This window comes from Meles meles, chromosome 18, assembly GCF_922984935.1.
Source record: "Meles meles chromosome 18, mMelMel3.1 paternal haplotype, whole genome shotgun sequence".
Lineage (NCBI taxonomy): Eukaryota > Metazoa > Chordata > Mammalia > Carnivora > Mustelidae > Meles > Meles meles.
The window spans coordinates 38,939,352-38,957,927 of record NC_060083.1 but is presented as its reverse complement, the minus strand read 5'-3'; the positions used below and the strand labels follow the sequence as shown (position 1 = coordinate 38,957,927).

The window sequence follows — 18,576 nt, the reverse complement described above, 5'->3', positions numbered from 1 at the left end:
CAGGGAGAGATCCACAGGCACAGAGGCACGCAGACCAGACCGCAGACCCTGTGACTGCCATATGACGCACTCGGGATACCCAGCCCAGGGCATGACTCAGTGCGTCCCACGAGCACACCGCCGGGCAGAGCCATCCCTTCAAGACACCTGACACGGCAGCCCCCGCGGGCAATGTGTCACCCCTCCACGCTCAGGGCCCGGCGCTGCCTCCCGCCCCAGCCCAGCCTCCCAGCGGGGGCAGACAAAGGTCACTGGCACATCGGAAGTGTTTATTGAAATAAATGGAGGACCACCCTCCCTTCACATGCAGGTGGGTGCCCATACAGCTCCTGATCATTTCAAAGGCCTGGGTGCCTTCGCCCTCCCCACCAGCCCCTCCAGCAGACCCTGATGGTGCCGGTGCCCCCATAGCTCAGTTTCCTGTGTGGCTCCTCTCCCTGTATGGATGGCAGAGAGGAGTGAAGGGCTGAGTCCCAGGGACCAGACCGTGGCCAGAGCAGGGATGGCCCTGGAGCCATGGCCCCGGAGCAGGAACGAGGGGAGTTGGCATGCACTGGGTCCTGTCCGCCACTCCGGGCAGGTGAAGGGGGAGGTGGACTTCTAACCAGAGGGCCCCCAGCCCCGCTGGTCACTGGCCAGTCCTGCAGGAGCTGCTGGCCAGTGCTGTCCCTGATCGCTTCCTCCTCCCAGGATGGATGTCATCCCTGGGCTGCTGGGATAGATCCCAGCCCCGCCCAGGGGCCTGGCCTGACCCTTTGTCATGGCCCAGAGAACCAGAACCTGCACGGTCTGCCAGTTTTGGAACCCACTGAGACTCTGACAGGGACCAGAGCAGATGGGGGAAGGCTGATGAACCCTTCCAGTAGATTCCAGGGCAACTCCTAGAGTTTGCCTCTCTACCCGGCTGGGGTGAGGGCTCACCTGTTCAGCGTGACCTAGGCGTTGGTCGGGGTGTCCTCTGTCACACACCCCCCCAGCTCCCAAGTTGGCTCTGTCCCCAGAGAGGGCTTAGCCATTCTTTGAGGGAGCAATAGAAGTGGGCCCTGTGTCAGAGAGTAGGCCAAAGACCAGGCCTTGAGTGGGCCCCAGGAGGGGCAGACTGATGGATGTCATTGCACCACTGGGGCCCATGGGACCGGGAAGGGGAAAGAGAAGGACGTTTTCATCGTCCCTTCCTGCTCCCAAAGTCCTGGCCAAGGCCTCGTGGGCTTACCCATGCTGCTCTCTGTGCTCTCCCGCCGTGTGGAGGCTAGGAGTCTACCCTGAGTGCGGGCCGCCACAGCGCCTGCCGGCCTCCCCTGGGAGCAGAGGAGAGCTCTCCCAGCACGCAGCCACCTTGGAGGGCTGGAGAGGAGTGACTCTGTCCACTCGCTCCTGCTGAGAGGTTTCCTGCCTCTCTGAGCCCTGGGACCTAGGCCTCATCTTAGAGCCTCTAGAAGGCAGACAGGCCAGCTGGCAGGCAGGTATCCTAGCTCACGGCCGGCCAGCGTGGCCATGGCCCGAGGGTAGATGGTCAGACTGACCCAGGTGCCTCAGGGTTCCCTGACTTGTGTCAGCCCTGGCCTCTCTGTCCTCTGCCCATAACCTGCCAGCTCCCCTAGGAACTCTGTGCCAAACCAAGTCCTTAAAACTGGATTTATTACTGGGCCCTCTCTTGGGGTCTCCCTTTCTGGGGGATCTGGGTCCAGACAGTGACAGGGTGAGAGAGGGCATGTACCCCCTGAGAGTGTGGGGCCCGGCCAGCCCAAGCTTGGCGCCCAGGCCCCGCCTCCCCGCTGAGGCCTGTGCCCACCGAGCCCGGCGGCCACCAGCGCCTGGGTGCCAGTGCTTGCCCCCCGCCCTCCCCTAGCTCTTCTTGGCCTCCTGCTCCCGGCGCCGGAGCTTCTCGCGCTGCCGTGCGGCCTTCTCCCGGGCCTTGCGCTCCTTCTCAGCGGCGGCTGCCAGCTCCTTTACCTTCCGCTTCACTAGCGTCCGGTCATGCGAGTTGCTGAGCCCCAGGCTCTGGGGAGGAATTCAAGGGTGAGGGAAAGGCCCCAGGCCCCCTGGTTTGCAGTGCCCCAGGTGGGTGTACTCTGCCTGGAGCTCGGTGGGTCCTCCCAGAAGTGGGGCCTCTGCCTCCCAGACGGGCCCGTGGATCAGAACCAGGGCAGGAATTCCGAAGGGGAGCGTTTGGGAAAGAGGCTGATGGAGGGTACCAGACCTTTTGCCCCCTGCCCCCATCCCTGGCAATTCCTCTGCTCCCATTCCTCCACTTGGGAGTTCAGCCTTGGCACCATCCTGCCCAGCCCCCGGAGGCCCACAGATGGGGAATGACTTGCCCCGTGTCACACTGCTAGTCAGTGGCCGAAGCCCCTCCCTACTGCAGAGACTCCCTGGGGGCCTCTCCTCACCACCTCTTGCCTAAGCAATGTAGCAAAGGGTGGGGAACAGGCTAGAAACCTCTCAGCGCAGAGATCCGAGCCCACCCCAACTCCCCGACCTCCCCTGACTACCAGCAGCCTCCAAGACTGAGAATCAGGCAAGGTGATCAGGCAGAGGCCTGGTTTCTTAGGACAGCAAGGGACTCAGAGTCAACAGTCAGGTGATCTGACTCTTGACGGTCCTAGAGGTCAATGTTAACCAGGAGCCTCGAGCTAGGGCTTCAAAGTCAAACTGAAGGATGGGGCTCGAGTTCTATGTCCGGCAGGGGACCTGTGCTAGAGTGCAAAGATCAGGCCAAGGACCTTGCCCAGGTCAGAGGTCAGGGCAGTGGCCTTAGAGGCAATGAAAGATCAAGGTTTGGGGGGATAACCCCAATCCTCGAAGGTTGCCTGGGGCTCCAGCTGGGTCACCGCTCTCCTCCCCTGACACACCTTCAGTTTGCTTCCATCCAGCTGCAGGAGCTGGGGCCCGTCCACCTGCCGCGCAGCGAACTCGGCGACGTACTGCTCCAGGTTGAGGCTGTGCAGCCACTGGCCCACCTGCTGGCTGGTCCAGTGGTGGACTGTGGGGAGAGGTTCGTCCAGGAACTGGGGTAGAGACCAAGGATGGTGAGGGGGAAGACCCGGCCCGTGGCCTGTGCCCCAACACTCAGAGCCCAGGGCTTGCTTACCTCATCCGAAGACTGGGACAGTGTGTGGTAGGGGTAGGAGCACTTGGTCTCCTGCCGGGGACCACTGGGGATCTTGGGGCTGCTGCTAGGGGGCGTGGAGTCATCACTCAGGGTGGATTCCTAGAGAGGAAGGGTATGAGCTGCTGAGGGGACAGCTCACCCTCAAGCCCAAGAGAGTCCCCCAACCCACTGCTTGCATTTGGATGGAGCTAAGTTGGGGGCTGGGCACCAGGAGTTGCTCGGTGCCTCCTAGTCTATGAAGCACTCATGGGAAGCATCAGGATGTAAGAGTTCTAGGAGGTCGTGGGGCCAGAAATTAGGCAGAATAATTAGCAGGAATGGCGGAAGTCTCTGGAAGTCTCTGACCAGGTGTCGCTTCCTGCAGGCAGCTGACCAGGATTCCCTCAGGCTAGGTCGGGGGTCCTCCCTTTGTGCCTCCCCATCATAGCCCCTAGCACCCTGGCTCCTAAGTGCCTGGGTAGAGATCAGAAGCTCTATGAGGCCCTGGGCTGTCTGTTTACCCTGCTATCCCAAGGCCCAGCACCAAGGAAGGAAGAGACGGAGGGAGTCTGTGCAGATAGGAAATCAGGAAGTCCCTAGTTAGATGGAACTCTTTCTCCCCTGAATTCCCAGCTTTCTGATCTCCTCAGCCCCAGTAGCACATAAGGAACAACCACAGAACAGGCATGGAGCCTGCATCGAACCCACATGGCAAGTCCCTTCTCTCTGGGCCTTCAGTCGTTCACCCAGACAACTGGGATAAGCGCGCCTGCGTTTTGTGAAAGGAAAGCCAAAGTAGCCCTTGGAGCCTTGTCTAGCGTAGAGAGGAAGCAGACACTCATGGCTGCTTCTGTCCCCGACTTCTCCCCGCTTCCTGAGCACTAGCTAGTTGGGTCCCCTTCATCCTGATTTCCTCCAAGCCTCACCCCACCACACAGGTTGCCTGGTGACTGGGAAGACTGGGACGACTGGGACGGGATGTGGGGAGCCAGGCAAAAGAGCGCAACGGGGGCGGCCTCAGGCTGGGTGGCTAACGAGGGAAGCCTGGTGCTCAGTGGGTTGGATGTGGTGAATGACTCAGGGGAGGAACTACTCAGAATGTGAATGAGTGAAGAAGCCAATGAATGAACTCAGAGAATGGATGAACTAGTGAATCACAGAATGGCTCCATGGATAGACAAACTGGATAGACAAACAGACAGACCCCAGGAATGCCTGGATCCCAGCCCCACCCCCTCACATCACCTGAGTCTGGGGCCCATATGGGGGGCAGGGAAGCCATGGACTCACCTGAGAAGCTGACTTCTTAGGGCTGAAGCCTTCATGTTTAGGGGAGCAGGCGGGCGAGGTGGTGCTGCCAGAGGATGCAGAGCCCTTGCCGCTGTCTGTGAACCAGGAAAAGGGCAGGAACGGGGAGCCCCCTGACCTGCTGGACCCCTCCACTGATTCCCTGCGGAGAGAGCACCCAGCATGGGTGTGGGCCCGTGGGGTGGGCAGTCCCCACCCCTCGCCCCAGAACTACGAGCAGAAGCTTACCTGCTGCCCATGGACAAGCGGTTGCTGCCCTTGTCCTTCCGGCTCTTGCTAGTGGATGCTCGGCGTAAGGTGACCCTGTGAGGGAGGGTGGGGGGGGGGGGAGTGGGGCAGTGTGGCCCGCTGTGCTACCCTGCACCCCAAGGCTCCAAGCCTTTGCTTCTGGCCCCTTCTCCACTCACCCCAGGTCCAGGAACTTTCGGCGAGTCTTCTTATCCAGACCGATGGTGGGGCTGGCAGGCTCAGGTGGGCTGGCATCCCGGCTGTCATCTTTTGGGGAAGAGAGGGAAGAAAATAGCCTGTGGGGTGGCTTGTCTGCCTCCTTCAGCTGCCTCTTTCGACTTAGAAGCAGGTAAGTTGGCTCGCGTGCTCTTCACTAGCTGTGTGACTTTGGAGGAATCACTCTACCTCTCTGAGCTTCCTTCATCCCGAATATGAGGCTAACACCCGACCCACGGGAAACAAACCTGCCTGTTTCATGGAATAGCTATGAAAGCCATAAGCAAACCATGAAAAAGTAGGGACCACTACTATTCACTGTTCATTTATCCTGACTGACTTCTAACCCGCCTTTCAATCTTGGCTCACATGTCACTTCCTCAGAGAAGCCTTACAGGCGGCTCCCCACAAGGTCATTTCACCCCGCTATGTGCTGCCCCCCCCCTGCCGCAACCGTGCACTTATTACAACTTGTAACTATATATTTAATTAAGGGATGGTTTGATCCCTTCTCTCTTAAACTATAAGGAATTATTAGATTGTTTCTCCCCCAAACTGCAAGCCTCTTGAGGGCAAAGAGTGCCTCTGTTTCCCTGTGTGTCCCAGTGCCCAACAGTGACATAGTAGGCGCTGGGTAAGTGATGGAGGAAACCGCAGTATGTTGTCCCCCCACCCCCACCCCCACCCCCACCCCCATCCCCACCCCCACCCCCACCCCCACCCCCACCCCCACCCCCATCCCTTCCTCGTCCCTCACCGCCCTGCCCAACTTGGTCCAACCCTCCTCTTGGCGGGATGGGAGGGAAGGACCAGCGGGGCCACTGCAGTCCCAGCGCTCGCCAGCAGGGGGCACCGCACCGGCTGCCACTCACCTTCGCTGTGGGGCTCTGCTCGCGGGTGGCGGCGCACGAAGCTGGGCGAGCTGTCGGAGGAGGGCGCGGAGCGGGGCGGCGAGCAGGAGGCGGCGGCCAGGCCTTCGTGCGAGGCGGCGTTGTGCAGGGGCCGGTAGCGTGTGAGCGGCGAGGGCGGGGGCTCGTCTTCGTCCAGGCTGCGCCGCAACCCCGGAGGCTCCAGGCAGAAAGATCCCCCGGCTGGGGACCCTGGGCCCGAGTGCAGAGGCGAGCGCAGCCGGTGCAGGGGGCTCCCGCATCCGTCCGTCACCTGGGGGAAGGGGCGGCCGCTCACTGCCAACCTTCTTCCCCGCTTCCCCAGGGGCTGGGAGTTGGTTTCACCCTGCAAACTGCGAGGGAGCCTCTGGAGCGAGGAGCCCGGACTGGGGTCCTGGGAAGGGAGGCTTGTCCTCGTGCCCACAGGCCATGGGGGTGGCTGGACAGTGAGGAGTGGGAGCGGGTGGGGGAGGGGGCTTCAGTCACGTAGGCTAGGGTCGAATCCCATTTCCCTCACTCCCTAACTGTGTGAGTTTGTTACTGAACCTCTCAGAGCCTCAGTTTCCCCACATGTAAGATGGGAATGATAAGACAAGTTTCAGGCAAGCCAATGAATGTGGGTAATCCCTGTTCGCCTTACTATGTCAGAGTCTGGGACTGTGGTTTCCCTGGAAAAGGGTTTGGAGGGATTTTCCGGGGGGCAGTGATTGGGTGGGTTGCCCCCACCTTGCCTCCTGGCCCATCGGAGCCTTCACCATCCTCTGCAGAGCTGGCGCTGTCCCGAAGCCTGGAGCGGGAGGGCCGGTGTCTCCGGCCCTTGGCCAGTAGTTGGGCTCGGGCCTTGTGTAAACTGCTGTCCAGTCTGACGGTCTCTGGCACAGCCAAGTCCAGGTCTGTGAACCAGGTGAAGGGGACAGAGACCAGACACGTGAGGACAGCAAGCCCAGAGGCCCCTCTCAGGCCTCCAGCACTCACACCCCCAGACATTCCACAAAGGTTTGAGCGCCCAGCACAGGGAGTACCAATGAGAGGCAGAGTGGGGTCCCTCACAGTCTCAGAGAAAGCCAGACACGTCAGCACAGAAATATAGCAGTGTGGTGGGACCTCTCACAGGCACAGAGGAGAACAGGACGGTCCTGTTTGGATGGGTCAGGGGAGGGAGCACCAAAGCCAGGCTAAGGTTGGGTGGGAGTTTGCAAGAGAGGAGGCTGGTAAGCGGGTTCGCAATGCTGGGCAGTAGGGAAGGGCAGGGGTAGGGGTGGGGGGCGCCCCTTCCAGGGCCCCTGGAGGGTAGGTTTGTAGAGAGGAGGGCTGGGGATGAGACCAGACCAATGACGGTAATAACAGCAACCACTTAAGAAGAGCCTACTGTGTGCCAGAATGTTCATACACCACCTCATCTACTCAGGGAGCTAGGGACTACGGTTACATACAATTTACAGCTGAACCAACTAAGGCTCAGAGAGGTTCAGTCTCTTGCCTGCAGCCACCAGCTAGCAGTGGTCTGGGCTCTGAGCCTGACTGGCCGCACTGGGACCCTGGCCTGCTGTGCCAGACCCAGATCTGCACTCAGACCCAGCCCTGCTGAACGGGAACACAGTAGTGGCATCAAGGAAAACCCAGTCCCCACGTGGCCGGCCTGCCTCTCCCATCCTGGGGTCAGTGGTGCGGGGCTGGGTCCCGGATGAAGACAAGGAAGAGCAGGCAAAGCCAATGGACCGTGCGTAAACCCGACTGCTCCTAGTTTCTCTTCCTACTTGCTCCCCCTGGGGAATGAAGCCTTCTCTGTGCAGTGTCCCCAAGCTTGGGGTCTCCAGGCAGAGGAGGTTCTTTCCAAATCCCAGCACAGGTTAAGACCTTTCTTCCCCACTCCCCTGCCCCACGATTTCGGGGTTCCGCCATCCCATCACTCATGCTGGCCCTGCTTTGCCTGCTCCTCTTTCTCTTGTCTGCAGATACCCCCTAAGCCACCCCAGTTGCTGGCCTGGTTTCACTATCACCTACTGGTTCAGCCCTGAGCCCCCCTGAATTCCAAGCTTGGGTACCCACCAGGGAACTTGCCGGGTCAGACACACCTGAGTCCTCAAATAATCCATTGGAATGAACCCACCACCTTGCTTCAGACTGGCTTCCCCATTGCCCCTCGGCTCCATGAAAGGCCCCGAGCTACGCTTTGCCCTCAGCCCCAGCTCCAGCCAGGAGTTCCCAGGTCGGCTGCCTCCTGGCCCCCTCCCCTTGGATGTGGCACAGGCAGCTTCGGAGTCTGTGTCCGACTGTGACTGGCAGCTCCATCTCCCCAATGGCTCAGGCCAAGTGCTGGAGTCGCCCTTGACTCTCTTTCCCTCCCACTCTCCAAACTCATCCAGCCACAATTCCTGTTAGCGCTACTTTCAAAATACATCTAGACATACTGAAATATTTATGGCGAAATGGTATGATGTTTTGGATGAGGTTCAAATTAATCCAGGGCAATGGCAGCGGGTAGAGGTGGAAGGCCGGCCACGACCCGATGAGCCTTGAGTGACAGTCCCAGAACGCACGAAGGAATGCATTTGGCTCGCCTCCGTACTTCTCACTTCCCGCAATAAAACTTCTGTTTCCCTGTGTCTGTGTGTGCTCACATGCACGTGTGTGCATACACACGGAGAGGAAGAGGAGAGAGAGCAGGGAAAGAAGGGGGAAGAGGAGAGGAAGGGAAGGGAGAGGAGGGAGGTAGGAGGAGAAACCAGGGGAAGAGAGAGGAGAGGGGGACACCCAGCCTCCCTGGTCTAGATCACTGTCACCTCCTGCCTCAGTTATTACAGAAGCCTCCCAGCTGGTCTTCCCTTTTGCTCCCTTTCCCACTTACAGTCTATTTTCAACACCACAGCAACCAGAGTGATCCTGATAAAACATGCCAGCCCTTGTCACTCCTGTGCTCAGAACCCTCCGGGGACTTCCATCTTGCAGAGTAAGTGCCAAGTTCTCCCAGGGGCCTTCTGGATTCAGTCTGTGCTGCTCTTACCGCTCTGAGCTTCTAGTTCTCTCCCTCTTGCTCCCTCTCCTCTGGCCATCCTAGCCTCCTGGGTCTTCCTCACACAAGCCTCACTGTACCTCAGGGCCTTTGCACTGCCTCTTCCCTTTTCCTGCAAGGCTCTTGCCACAGATTTCTACAGAGTTCTGTCCTTTGCCTCCTTCAGGCCTTTGCTTAAATGCTTTCTCTCACTGACAGCTTTACTGACCACTCATTGTACAGTTCTCCCCAGATCCCCAACCTGGTTTTCCCTGCATCATGTGTCATTCTCTGGCATGTTGTCTATTTTACTGACTGAGTTCATTGTCTCTCTGCTTGTTAGAATGTCAGCTCTGTGAGGGTAGACATTCCTCTATTTTGTTCACTGCTCTCACCCAGAATTGGTGTCTGGCACATAGTAGGTGCTTAGAAAATGGGATTTTAATGAAAAAAAAAAAAAAAAAAACCCACATAGTTCCATTGATTTGCCTTTCACAGCCCTGGAACCTGGTCTCTCCTCTCCCTGGGGACCGAACTGCCTTACTCAGGTCTTCACTGGTCCCTCCCCCAAGCCTGGCCTCAGCCTCCAGCCATCCTGCTCTCCCTGCCTCGGGCCTCCCTCCCCACTTCCCACAGGCTAGAGGAAACTTTCTAGAGCACTCTTCTGACTGGTCCTATAACTGCTTGCTTTTGAAACCCAGGGTGAGGGGCTCCCAAAGCCAATAACATAAAGTCCACGCCCCTCAGCCCTCCAGTCAGGCCCCAGTGGGCCCGTGCTCCCCGCATTTCCTCCTCTGTACAGCAGGCTCTCACATAGACCACGGTTAAGAGCCGGCTGGCCAGGGCTGAATCCAGTTCTGCCATTTGCTGCCTGGGTGACTCTGGGCAAGTTCCTTTCATTTAGGGATTGGCTTTCCCATCAGTAAAATGGGGTCATAAGGGGAGTATCTCCGTTCCAGGGTTGTGTGAATGTCAAATAAGATGACCCAGGTAAAGTGCTTCGCCAGAATGCCTGCTGCTGTGCGCCCAGCGGGACCGAGCTGGGAGGGGTGCTAACCTGCTGACCCCGCCAGGCTCCCTGTCTCCACCTTCCTTTCCTGCCTCTGACCTTGCGCTCCTGCAGCGCACTAGGTGCCACGACCTCCCACCCCTTCCCTGTCTGTCCCCTCAAAGCCCTCCTTTCCCCAGCCCTGAGGGACAGCTGCACCTCTGCAGGTCTGGCAAGAGGATCTGGTCAGAAGTAACCGTCCCGTTCGCCCATCTGCACACTGCAGAGGGGCGAGCTGGGGACCCAGAGAGTCTGGGGTCGGGCCTGGGGGAGAGCAGGGCCTCAGTCAGTGTTGAGGAAGCCAAGTTACACTTCGGGGCCAGTGCACAGCCCCACAGGGATGGCCTCAAGGCACAGGGAAGCGCTGATGCCCACACGGTCACACGGTCACATCCGTCACATCCCTATCCAGTGCTCCTCTGCGGGGCACTCCTCCCCAGGACATGCTCCTCATCCGGGAACTCAGGCCCCGTGAGGGCAGTGACTGTCTCTCTGGGGCCTCTCACGCACAGAGCCTGGCAAACGGTGGGGGTCCCTGGGGTATTTGTGGAGGGGAAGAAACAGATAGGCAGGGGCTGAGGGCTCTATTTTAGATGAGGCAGACTGGCTGAGGTCTGGGAGATGGGAAAGAACCAAGGCTATAGGAAGAGCAAGGAGCTTTCTAAGGAGAAGGGATGGTGTGGGCCAGTGGAGCCTGCAAGGAGAGGGGACTGGCCTGGCCGTAGGGGAGGGTGGACCCCCACAGGGCCTGCTGCAAGTGTCCAGGGGCGGCAGTGGGGGCTTGGCGAGAGGAGAGGTCCTGTCAAAGGACTGCTGTTTGTGACCCCAGCCCTGACACCACTCCTCCAGCTCCTTCCCGGCCCCTGGTTTGCTTCTGGCATTTCCAGGCCCTGGGGCTGAGCTAAGGGAGGGAGCCTTCTGTCCCCTGTTCCCCAGCGACACCTGGCATCTCCAAGCACTATCTGCAAGCAGCAAGGACTGAGGACAGAACAGAAAAATAAAGGCTAATACTTGACTGAGCTCTCGCTGTGCTAGGCACCGGTTCTGAGAGCTTCACAATTACTAGCTCATTTAAACTCCCCACAACCCTAGGAGGAAGAGACTCCAGGAAACCCCAGGGCAGCCTTAATCTGCCCCAGGGAAGGGAGGAGCCAGGGTTCCAGGCAGGCGGACTCCAGAGGCTCAGTGTGTAAGGACCAAGCCTGCTACACCTCTTCTGAGGCAGAGATGGGAGCAGCTCGTGAGTCCAACCCCTCATTTTACAAGTGGGGAAACTGAGGCTCGGAGAGGAAAGGTTTGGCCAGAGGTGCAGAGGGAGTTAAGGAAGCATCCAGGCCTCCTGGCTCCCAGACTAGTGTTCTTGCTGCTCTGGGCAGTGGGGCAGGGAGCTGCCCACCATCCTCTCCACGGTGCCCAGACACCCAGGGCCGGGGAGAAGGGCCCTTCTCCTGACTCTGGGCCACATCTGGACTGTAGGCAGCTCATCTTGGAGGGTCTAGGGAGCAAAGGGACCCCTAGGGGGCTGAAGCATTTCTGAGGCAAGGTGGGGGCCTGCCTTACCTCTGGTCCCCTGCTCTACCTTCCTGCCTGGCCTTCCTCCAACTCAGGGTGGGTCTGTCTCTCTCTGTCTTTTTCTTCCCAGCCCTGGGCAGTGGGGAGTCATGAATATTTAATTGCCTTGCCTGTCAGGAAGCAGGCCAGGCAGCCAGCTACCTCAGCAGGTCTGGGAGAAGGAAAACAGGAAGAGTTGGGGCTGGGGGTGGGAATGGAGGCCCAGAAGCCTAGGAGAGGGGGAGCTCGCTTCTGTTGGGCCAGGCCTGGTGCAGATGGTGAGACTCAAGAGTCTGAGGCCCAGAGCCGGCTGGAGGCTGGAGGAGTCCGGGGCCCCAGGGAGGCCAGGGAAAACAGCGTTCCTGGGAGCTGGGAGGCATGTGGCCGCACAGGGGAGAAGGTGGTAAGCTGGGGAGGGGGAGGAGGAGAGGGGAGGGCAGGGAGAGATGAGAAGCCAGGGAGCCCCTTGGGGCTATGCACACCAACATGAGTCCCAAGGGCTACACACGTGATACAGGCATCGGGCAAGGGCTTCTCTCTCAACCTCTCCCTCCATGTTCCTCGTGGTCCTCCAAGTTCCTTATTCCCTGACTCCTCCACCAAATCCAGCTGGGAACCAGCCTTTCCGCCCCAGTGCATGCTGGGCACTCTGCCCAGCCCAGGGTTGGGGGGGGGGGGGCGCTTTGCCCACCCCACACCCAACAGAAAGATGGCAGGGGGTACACAATGGAGCAGGCAGGTGTGTGCGAGCACACCACCCCTCCATGTATCCAGAGTGGGCCAGCCTGGGGGCACTGAAACTCTGCGTTCTGTGCATTTGATTTCCACACATACCTGTAGGCTAAGGGCCATTACCATTCAATATGGCCATAATGGCAGTCACTTGGGCTGGGATACAGGTGTACCGCCACCCAGTCTGGACTTCTAGTCCAGCCACTAACCCGCCACGTGATCTTTAAAGCAAGCCACTTGGGTACTCTGTGCTCTCGGCTCCTTGTCTGTACAATGGGCACGCCTCTTGGCCTTCTTGTGGGGCATAAGCGACATTGTGAGTTGGGGGCTTGGCCTAGCACCTGGCATGAGGCAGCACTTCATAAATGTAGACCCTGAATCGTCACGGCCGTCCTTAGCACAGGGTGTCATGGCAGAGACTCAGGCGGCCAGGCCACAATACACACACACAAAGGCACAAAGACGCACACTGACGTCCCAGAGGGAATCCCCCCCAACCCACCCCCGTGCCGGTGGCCTTGGCTAGAGTTAGAGCAAAGAGAACTTACCAAAAACCTCATCCGCAGGTTCTCGTAGCTTTGAAGAAGCCATGACTCGAGAGAGCTGAGAAAAGAGAGAAAGAGCGATGATGGATGAGAGGTTCAGGTTGGTGGAGGGAGACAAGGGGGCTGCCCCCGGCTGCCTATTCCTGGACTTCTGGCTCCTCACCTTCATCCTAGAACTCCTGCTCCAGCCCCTTGGAGAAGAAGTCATCGGAACCACAGCCCGGAGGATGGGAGTTGGGGCAGAAAGCAGACAAGGCAGAGTAGGGGCAGAAGCAAATTCAGAGTGTAGACACAGGCTGAGTCCTGTGGTTTTGGTCCAGGCTGATTTACTGTGTGCATTCACATGGCTCACTGAACCTCCCCTCCCCCCCCCAATGTCTTGGGTCTTTCCATCATCAGCATTCCTTCAAAACGTTTGATCATCATAAACTGTCCAACAGCAAACCTGGGAGGGATCTTGGGAGATGATTAAATGCAATCATCTCGTTTTCCAAATAAAGACACAGAGGGAAGAATGACTGGCTTAAGGTCACATAACAAGGCAATGGCAAACTCAGGAGCAGAATCCAGGTCCTTCCAGCCATCTACCTACCCACCTACTCAGCCATCCATTTGTCCATCCATCCATCCCTCCATCCATCCATCCACCCTCCCATCTCTGCATCCATCAGCTCATACTAGCCCCCCATCCATCATGCCGTCCGTCACCCAGTCCTGCCTGCCCCCCACCCCCCATCACTGGTGTGCCACCACCTGCCTTTGAACACGAGCTGTTTGGGAACCTGGCACCATCAGCAGGGCCCCTGTTCTTGACAGACTCGCAGTTCTCCCCGTTCCAGACAGACTCACAGATGCAGAAGGGTATGAGGAGTACTCACAGCACCACAGTGGACAAATCTTTGTGCTGCAAGTATGTTCTGGCAGGAAGTGAGACGGCTTGGGACTTGGTTTGGTTTTGCTTTTTGGTGGGAAGCAAGAAGGGAGGCAGGTGGGGAAGCGGGATGGACGCAGCTGAAACAATCTGGGCAGGCTTCCCAGCAGAGGCAGGATGGCGGTAGCCCTAAATCAAGGCCTGGGTGTGAGAGGGGAAGGGGAATACCAAGCAAGGGGGGACAAGGGGACGGGGGTTGGGGGTGGGGGAAGCTCAGCGGCAGGGGCAGGTTGCAGGGCTGGGACATGATTTCCAGTTGACACTCAGGTGTCACTCAGGTTTCACTCAGGTGCCTGTCAGCAGGGCAGGGCGCTGGGCTAGACATGGAATTGACAGGCATGGAAAGGCTAGGCCTCATGCTTGCTGGGGTCTTTTCCAACATTCCTCTCCTGATATTACATACACATCATCTCACGGTGAGCCATGTGGGCTTGAGATTCTTAGTATGCCCACTTTACAGATGGGAAAACTGAGGTGCAAGAGAGAAGAAGTGGAATTCAAACTCCACCTCTCCTGCCCTCCAGCCTTATCCTGGGGGGTGGTCTGCAATTTTGGAGGGGTACACATGAGGAGAGGACCCTGCAAGGAGAAGGGAGAAAGGGAGAGGAAGGGGAGCTGGCCATCCTGTCTAGGACTGGGGAAAGCTTCTAAACTATCTCCATCCCAAGCTCCGTGGATGATGCTTGGGGCTGAAAGCAGGAAATGAGGTGTGAGAAAGGGCCAGGGGACATGGGCCCTCCAAGAACTCTCTTGCCATTCTTGAACTCTGGGTGCTAGTAGCAAAGAAATTCTGGAACCTCCCTCCTTGCCTAAAGGGCCATCTTGGAAAGAGGTTGCCCCCTAAGAATGAGCAAAATTCCCTCGTTCAATCACAAAGCCTCGGCTGACCAGGACCCAGCTGCCCCCTCCTCCAGAAAGCTGTCCTAGACAGTCCACCCTCTTCCCATTTGTCCACACAATTTCTAAATTCACCCTTTCCCAGCCACTGGAAAATAGGGGTTTTTCATACTTCACGGATTCCCTAATATGGGTCAGATCTCCTCTGCATCAGATGAGAGCTTCCTGAGGAGAAGGAAGGGTATTCCCATCAGATTAGGGACCCTCTCAAGATAAGAACAGCCTCTGCCATCAGAAGGAGGCTCTCTGAGGGCAGTAGAGGTGTCTCCTCTCTTACAGTAGCTGAGAATGGAGATCCCATATGTTCTTCATTCAAAGTCCCAGTCCAGGGGGAAGACCCCCTTGTGGACAGAGTCGGGTATCCTCTGGGAGTAATCTGGGCCTTCCAGTCCACACCTGTGTCTAATCCATCCTGATTCAGCACAAATGGCTTTCTTTCCCTCTGTCAGGTCCCTGGGGTGTGTTTGGGAGATCCATCCTACACTGTTCCATGGGGAACCCTGGGAAGCAGGCCATCCAAGAGGTTACCAGGCCCCTCTCAACAAAATGGAGCCTTGGAGAAGCCCCCCTCCACCTTCACCCTCCTACACACACACACACACACACACACACACACACACACACACACACGGGTACACATTTAAACAGGAACTGCCACGAGGTGGAAATGAACCTGTCCCTCAGGACACAGTCCGGGCACCAGGGCTACTGGGCCACTCTTTCCTCCAAAAGCTTCCAACTCCCAGAGGAGTGGCACCTGTGACCTTTGACTCTTCTCTGGGAGCACAGGAGGCTTCCTGAGAGCCAGGGAAGGAGAAAGAGAAAAGGATGCACAAGCCCCAGAGGGGAGTGGGAAGTAGGAACAGAGACAGACAGGTTGGTGGAGACTGTCCACCGAGCTGCAGAGAGAGCCAAGAAAGGGCAGGAAAGAGATGTGCTGGGCGGAGGAAGCAGTGCTGGAGGCCGGGGTCCCTTGACCCGGTTCGGACTGAGGCCCCAGGGAGGGCTTCGAGGAGAGAGCCAAGGGGCGGTTGTAGGGAGAGGCGCGGGCCCCAGCGGGGCAGGGAAGAGGAAGGGGGCCCTGGAAGAGGAGAAAGGGACCGAGACAGAAGTGCAACTGGGAAAGACCGGGAAGGAAAGGCCGGGAGGGGAGGCTGGGGGTAGGGGGGGCAGTAGGAGCAGGAGAAAGCGGCGCCCCCTCCCTTAGGCCTGGGATGCGGCGACGGGCGTGTGGGACAGCGCTCTCCGCACCGCGGAGGCCGGGGCACCTACCGCCCTCCCAGTTGGGGCCGGGCGGCTAGTTTCTCTCCCGTCCAGCCGTCCAACTCCGCGCCGGGCAAGAAGGAGTTAAGCCCTCTCCCCCTCCCCCCACACCAGTTTTTTAAAATTAATTTCTCCCGGAGGGAGAGGATTAGGGACACAAATTCTATCTCCGCCCCCTCCCCCGACTGCCCAGCACCCCAGCTCCGCGCAGCCCCCCAGGGATGGGGAAGGCCCTATCCGACCCCACTCAGGGTCCCGCCGCGAGCCCCGGTGACCCCGGCTCTGCTTCCCCATCCATGTCGGGGTCCTCACCTCCAGCATCAATCATCTTCAGCGTCCTGCGCCGCGGGAGCCCCTCAGGCCCATGGTGCTCGGGGCGCGGGCCAGGCGGGGAGGGGCGAGGGGCCGTCACCCCGGCCGCGGGGGGCTGCGGGCGGGCTCGAGCCGCTCCATCCCGGGAGAGGGGCGGGCGTGGGAGCGGGCGCCGAGGGTCCGGGAGCCGGAGGGGATGGGGGGAGTGAGAGAGGAGGAGAGGGTTTGCGGGGAGCGGGAGGCGCGGGCGGGGCTGGACCAGAGCCCTGACGGGAGGATGCTCCGTGCGCGCGCGCGTGTACGCGTGTGTGCGCGCGTGTGTGTGCGCGTGTTTGTGTGTGTGCGTGTGAGCGAGGGAGAGGAGGGAGAGGGAGAGAGGGAGGGAACCACCTCCCAGACCCGCCACCCGCTGGACGCAGGCCCCCCGCTGGGCAGGCCCACACGCGTCGCGTCGTGTCCGCTGGGGTCCGCTGGGGTCTCCCGGGAAGGGGCGGTGCGGGGGGCGCGTGGCGGGGAGGCCGGCGCCGGGAGACAAAGAGCGGGAGGCAGGGAGGGAGGGAGAGGGGGCGGAGGCGGCAGCAGGGGAGGGAGAAGGCGGCCCCGCGCGGCCGCGGGGCGAGGGGATTCCTAGTTGCCGCTACTACTCCGGCCGCGGAAGTCCGGGGGGGCGGGGGTGGGAGCAGCCCCGCCTCCGGACCCACCGGGCTTCCGCCTCGTCTGCGAGGTCTGTGCGGGCTCCCGATTCATCCAATCTTTGGACGTCCATCGAGCAATCGTGTGCGCCAAGGCCTGAGGCCATCGCGGGGAACAGGACCATCTGGACCCAGGAGTCGGGGCTCCTCGGGAGGGGGGGCACAGACCAGTGGGGAGGCCGTCACAGGCCCGGATGCCCTGAGCCCCGGTTCACAGAGGACACTTCGGCCACGCCGAGACAGCGCACCGGAGGACGCCGGCGCGGCCTGGGGGTGGGCGAGGGTGGAAGTGGAGGTGATCCGGGAGCCTCCCAGGTGAAAGTGCTGTTGGCTACCAGGCAGGCCAGGACTGGGCAGAAGTGTTAGTGGGGCTGGGCGGTGGAGGGCAAGGTAGGAAGAGGAGTGAGGCTGCGAAGGTGCGGGGGTGGAGGGAATGCTTGCCATTTATCCTGGGAGCCATAGGGGAAAGTAACAGAGGAGTGAGGGGGCTCAGATTTATTTGCCTTTTAGGGAGAACTCTTTGGCTCCTCTGTGGAGAGTGGATTGGAGAGGGCAGCCCAAGGCAGGAAGACCCTTGGTGAGGCTGATGAGAGATGAGGGCAGTAGGCGTGAAGATTGCAGATCAAGCTGAGCACTCTTCAGGATACAGAGTGGAAGAAATTGATCAGATTTGGGGACCACCCGCCACCGAGAGAGGAGGCCTTGGCTTGAGGCTGGAGTCCTGGAGGGAGGGTGGGCAGGGATGAGATCACACTTGGAGTGGTGAGCTGGAGGTGGTGGCAGGCCAACCCCTGGGAGACAGGGTAATAATCAACAAGCTGCCATACAGCGATGGAATCGCCCTAAGCACTTTTCCCTGATTGTCGATGTCACTCTCACAATAAACTTAGTTGTTCCTATCACCCCCGTTCGAAGAGGGGGGAAACAGAAACTTTGAAGAATGAAAGCGATCTGTCCAAGAGCAAATGGTGAGGTTGGATAGAGGCATCCAGAGCTCAGCGGGGCGGTACAGCCTGTAGGGACAGTTCCCTAAGGGCCCGCTGGACTCTCTGTAGTCACAGATCTCCGAGGGGCTGTGGGAGGTGGTGTGTTGAACCAGGATGGTCTTGGGGCTGTGGGTGAAGATGGAATTATTAAGCTTTGAGGGCTGAAGGTAGCCTAGGATACCTGTGGGAGTTTGGGGGTCTCTGCGTGTTCTCAGAATCTGCTGGCAGCCGTGGAGTGCTGTGGAGAACTGGAGAGGCAGTGGGGACTCTGGGTGACATCCTACAGGGTTAAGTCTGGGGTCTTGAAAGAGAACATGGTTTTCAGGCGTCTGGTGAGATCTGAGTGTGTGGGGGAGTGTTCTGTAGGCCTATAGGAAATAGGGAGATCATGGGTGTGTAACAGCAGTGCTGGGAGCCAGGGGCGGGTTCTGTGGGAGGATGTCTTCTGGGCCATAGGATCTGAGAGGAACCCCTGTTCCCAGTGATCCTTAAGCTTCAGGGAGTTCAGGAAATGTTCCTCATTTGATTCCCCCTGCCCCATGGCAAGTGTTGGGGTTGTGGCAAAGCTGCTCAAACTCCTGAGAATGGAGCAGATGACAGGGCAGGGCTGAGGCCACAAGCCTCCCATGGGCCTTCCCATGGCCACCTGACATAGCCCCAAACCTGGACATAGCTCATGGTCATGTCACATCCTAGGCCTGAGAAACTCAAAGCAAACCGTGCCCCACCCCCACCATACAACATACTGGGGCTTAGAAACGGGGACCACGTGGCCGACCCTTTGGAACATACAATGTGCGGGCCCCTCATGTGATACACAGGACAGATGGGCGGGTAGGGGGGCGATGCGGGCAGCAGGACCTCAACCTAGAAAGAGCTCCAGTCAGACCAGCAGGA

General features: G+C 59.2%; 1 protein-coding gene across 1 annotated transcript; it reads right to left on the bottom strand.

The window, feature by feature from the left end:
* Nucleotides 1-97: 97 nt before the first annotated feature.
* On the bottom strand, nucleotides 98-16,567 carry SAMD14 (sterile alpha motif domain containing 14). Its single transcript, XM_045984186.1, has 10 exons — nucleotides 16,002-16,567; nucleotides 12,602-12,656; nucleotides 6,457-6,623; nucleotides 5,716-6,004; nucleotides 4,807-4,894; nucleotides 4,628-4,702; nucleotides 4,382-4,541; nucleotides 3,092-3,211; nucleotides 2,853-3,008; nucleotides 98-2,001 (listed from the first exon to the last, which is right to left on the bottom strand). Exons 1-10 carry the CDS (start codon nucleotides 16,008-16,010, stop codon nucleotides 1,846-1,848), a joined length of 1,275 nt encoding a protein of 424 aa, XP_045840142.1. The 5' UTR covers nucleotides 16,011-16,567; the 3' UTR covers nucleotides 98-1,845.
* Between the last annotated feature and the right edge of the window lie 2,009 nt (nucleotides 16,568-18,576).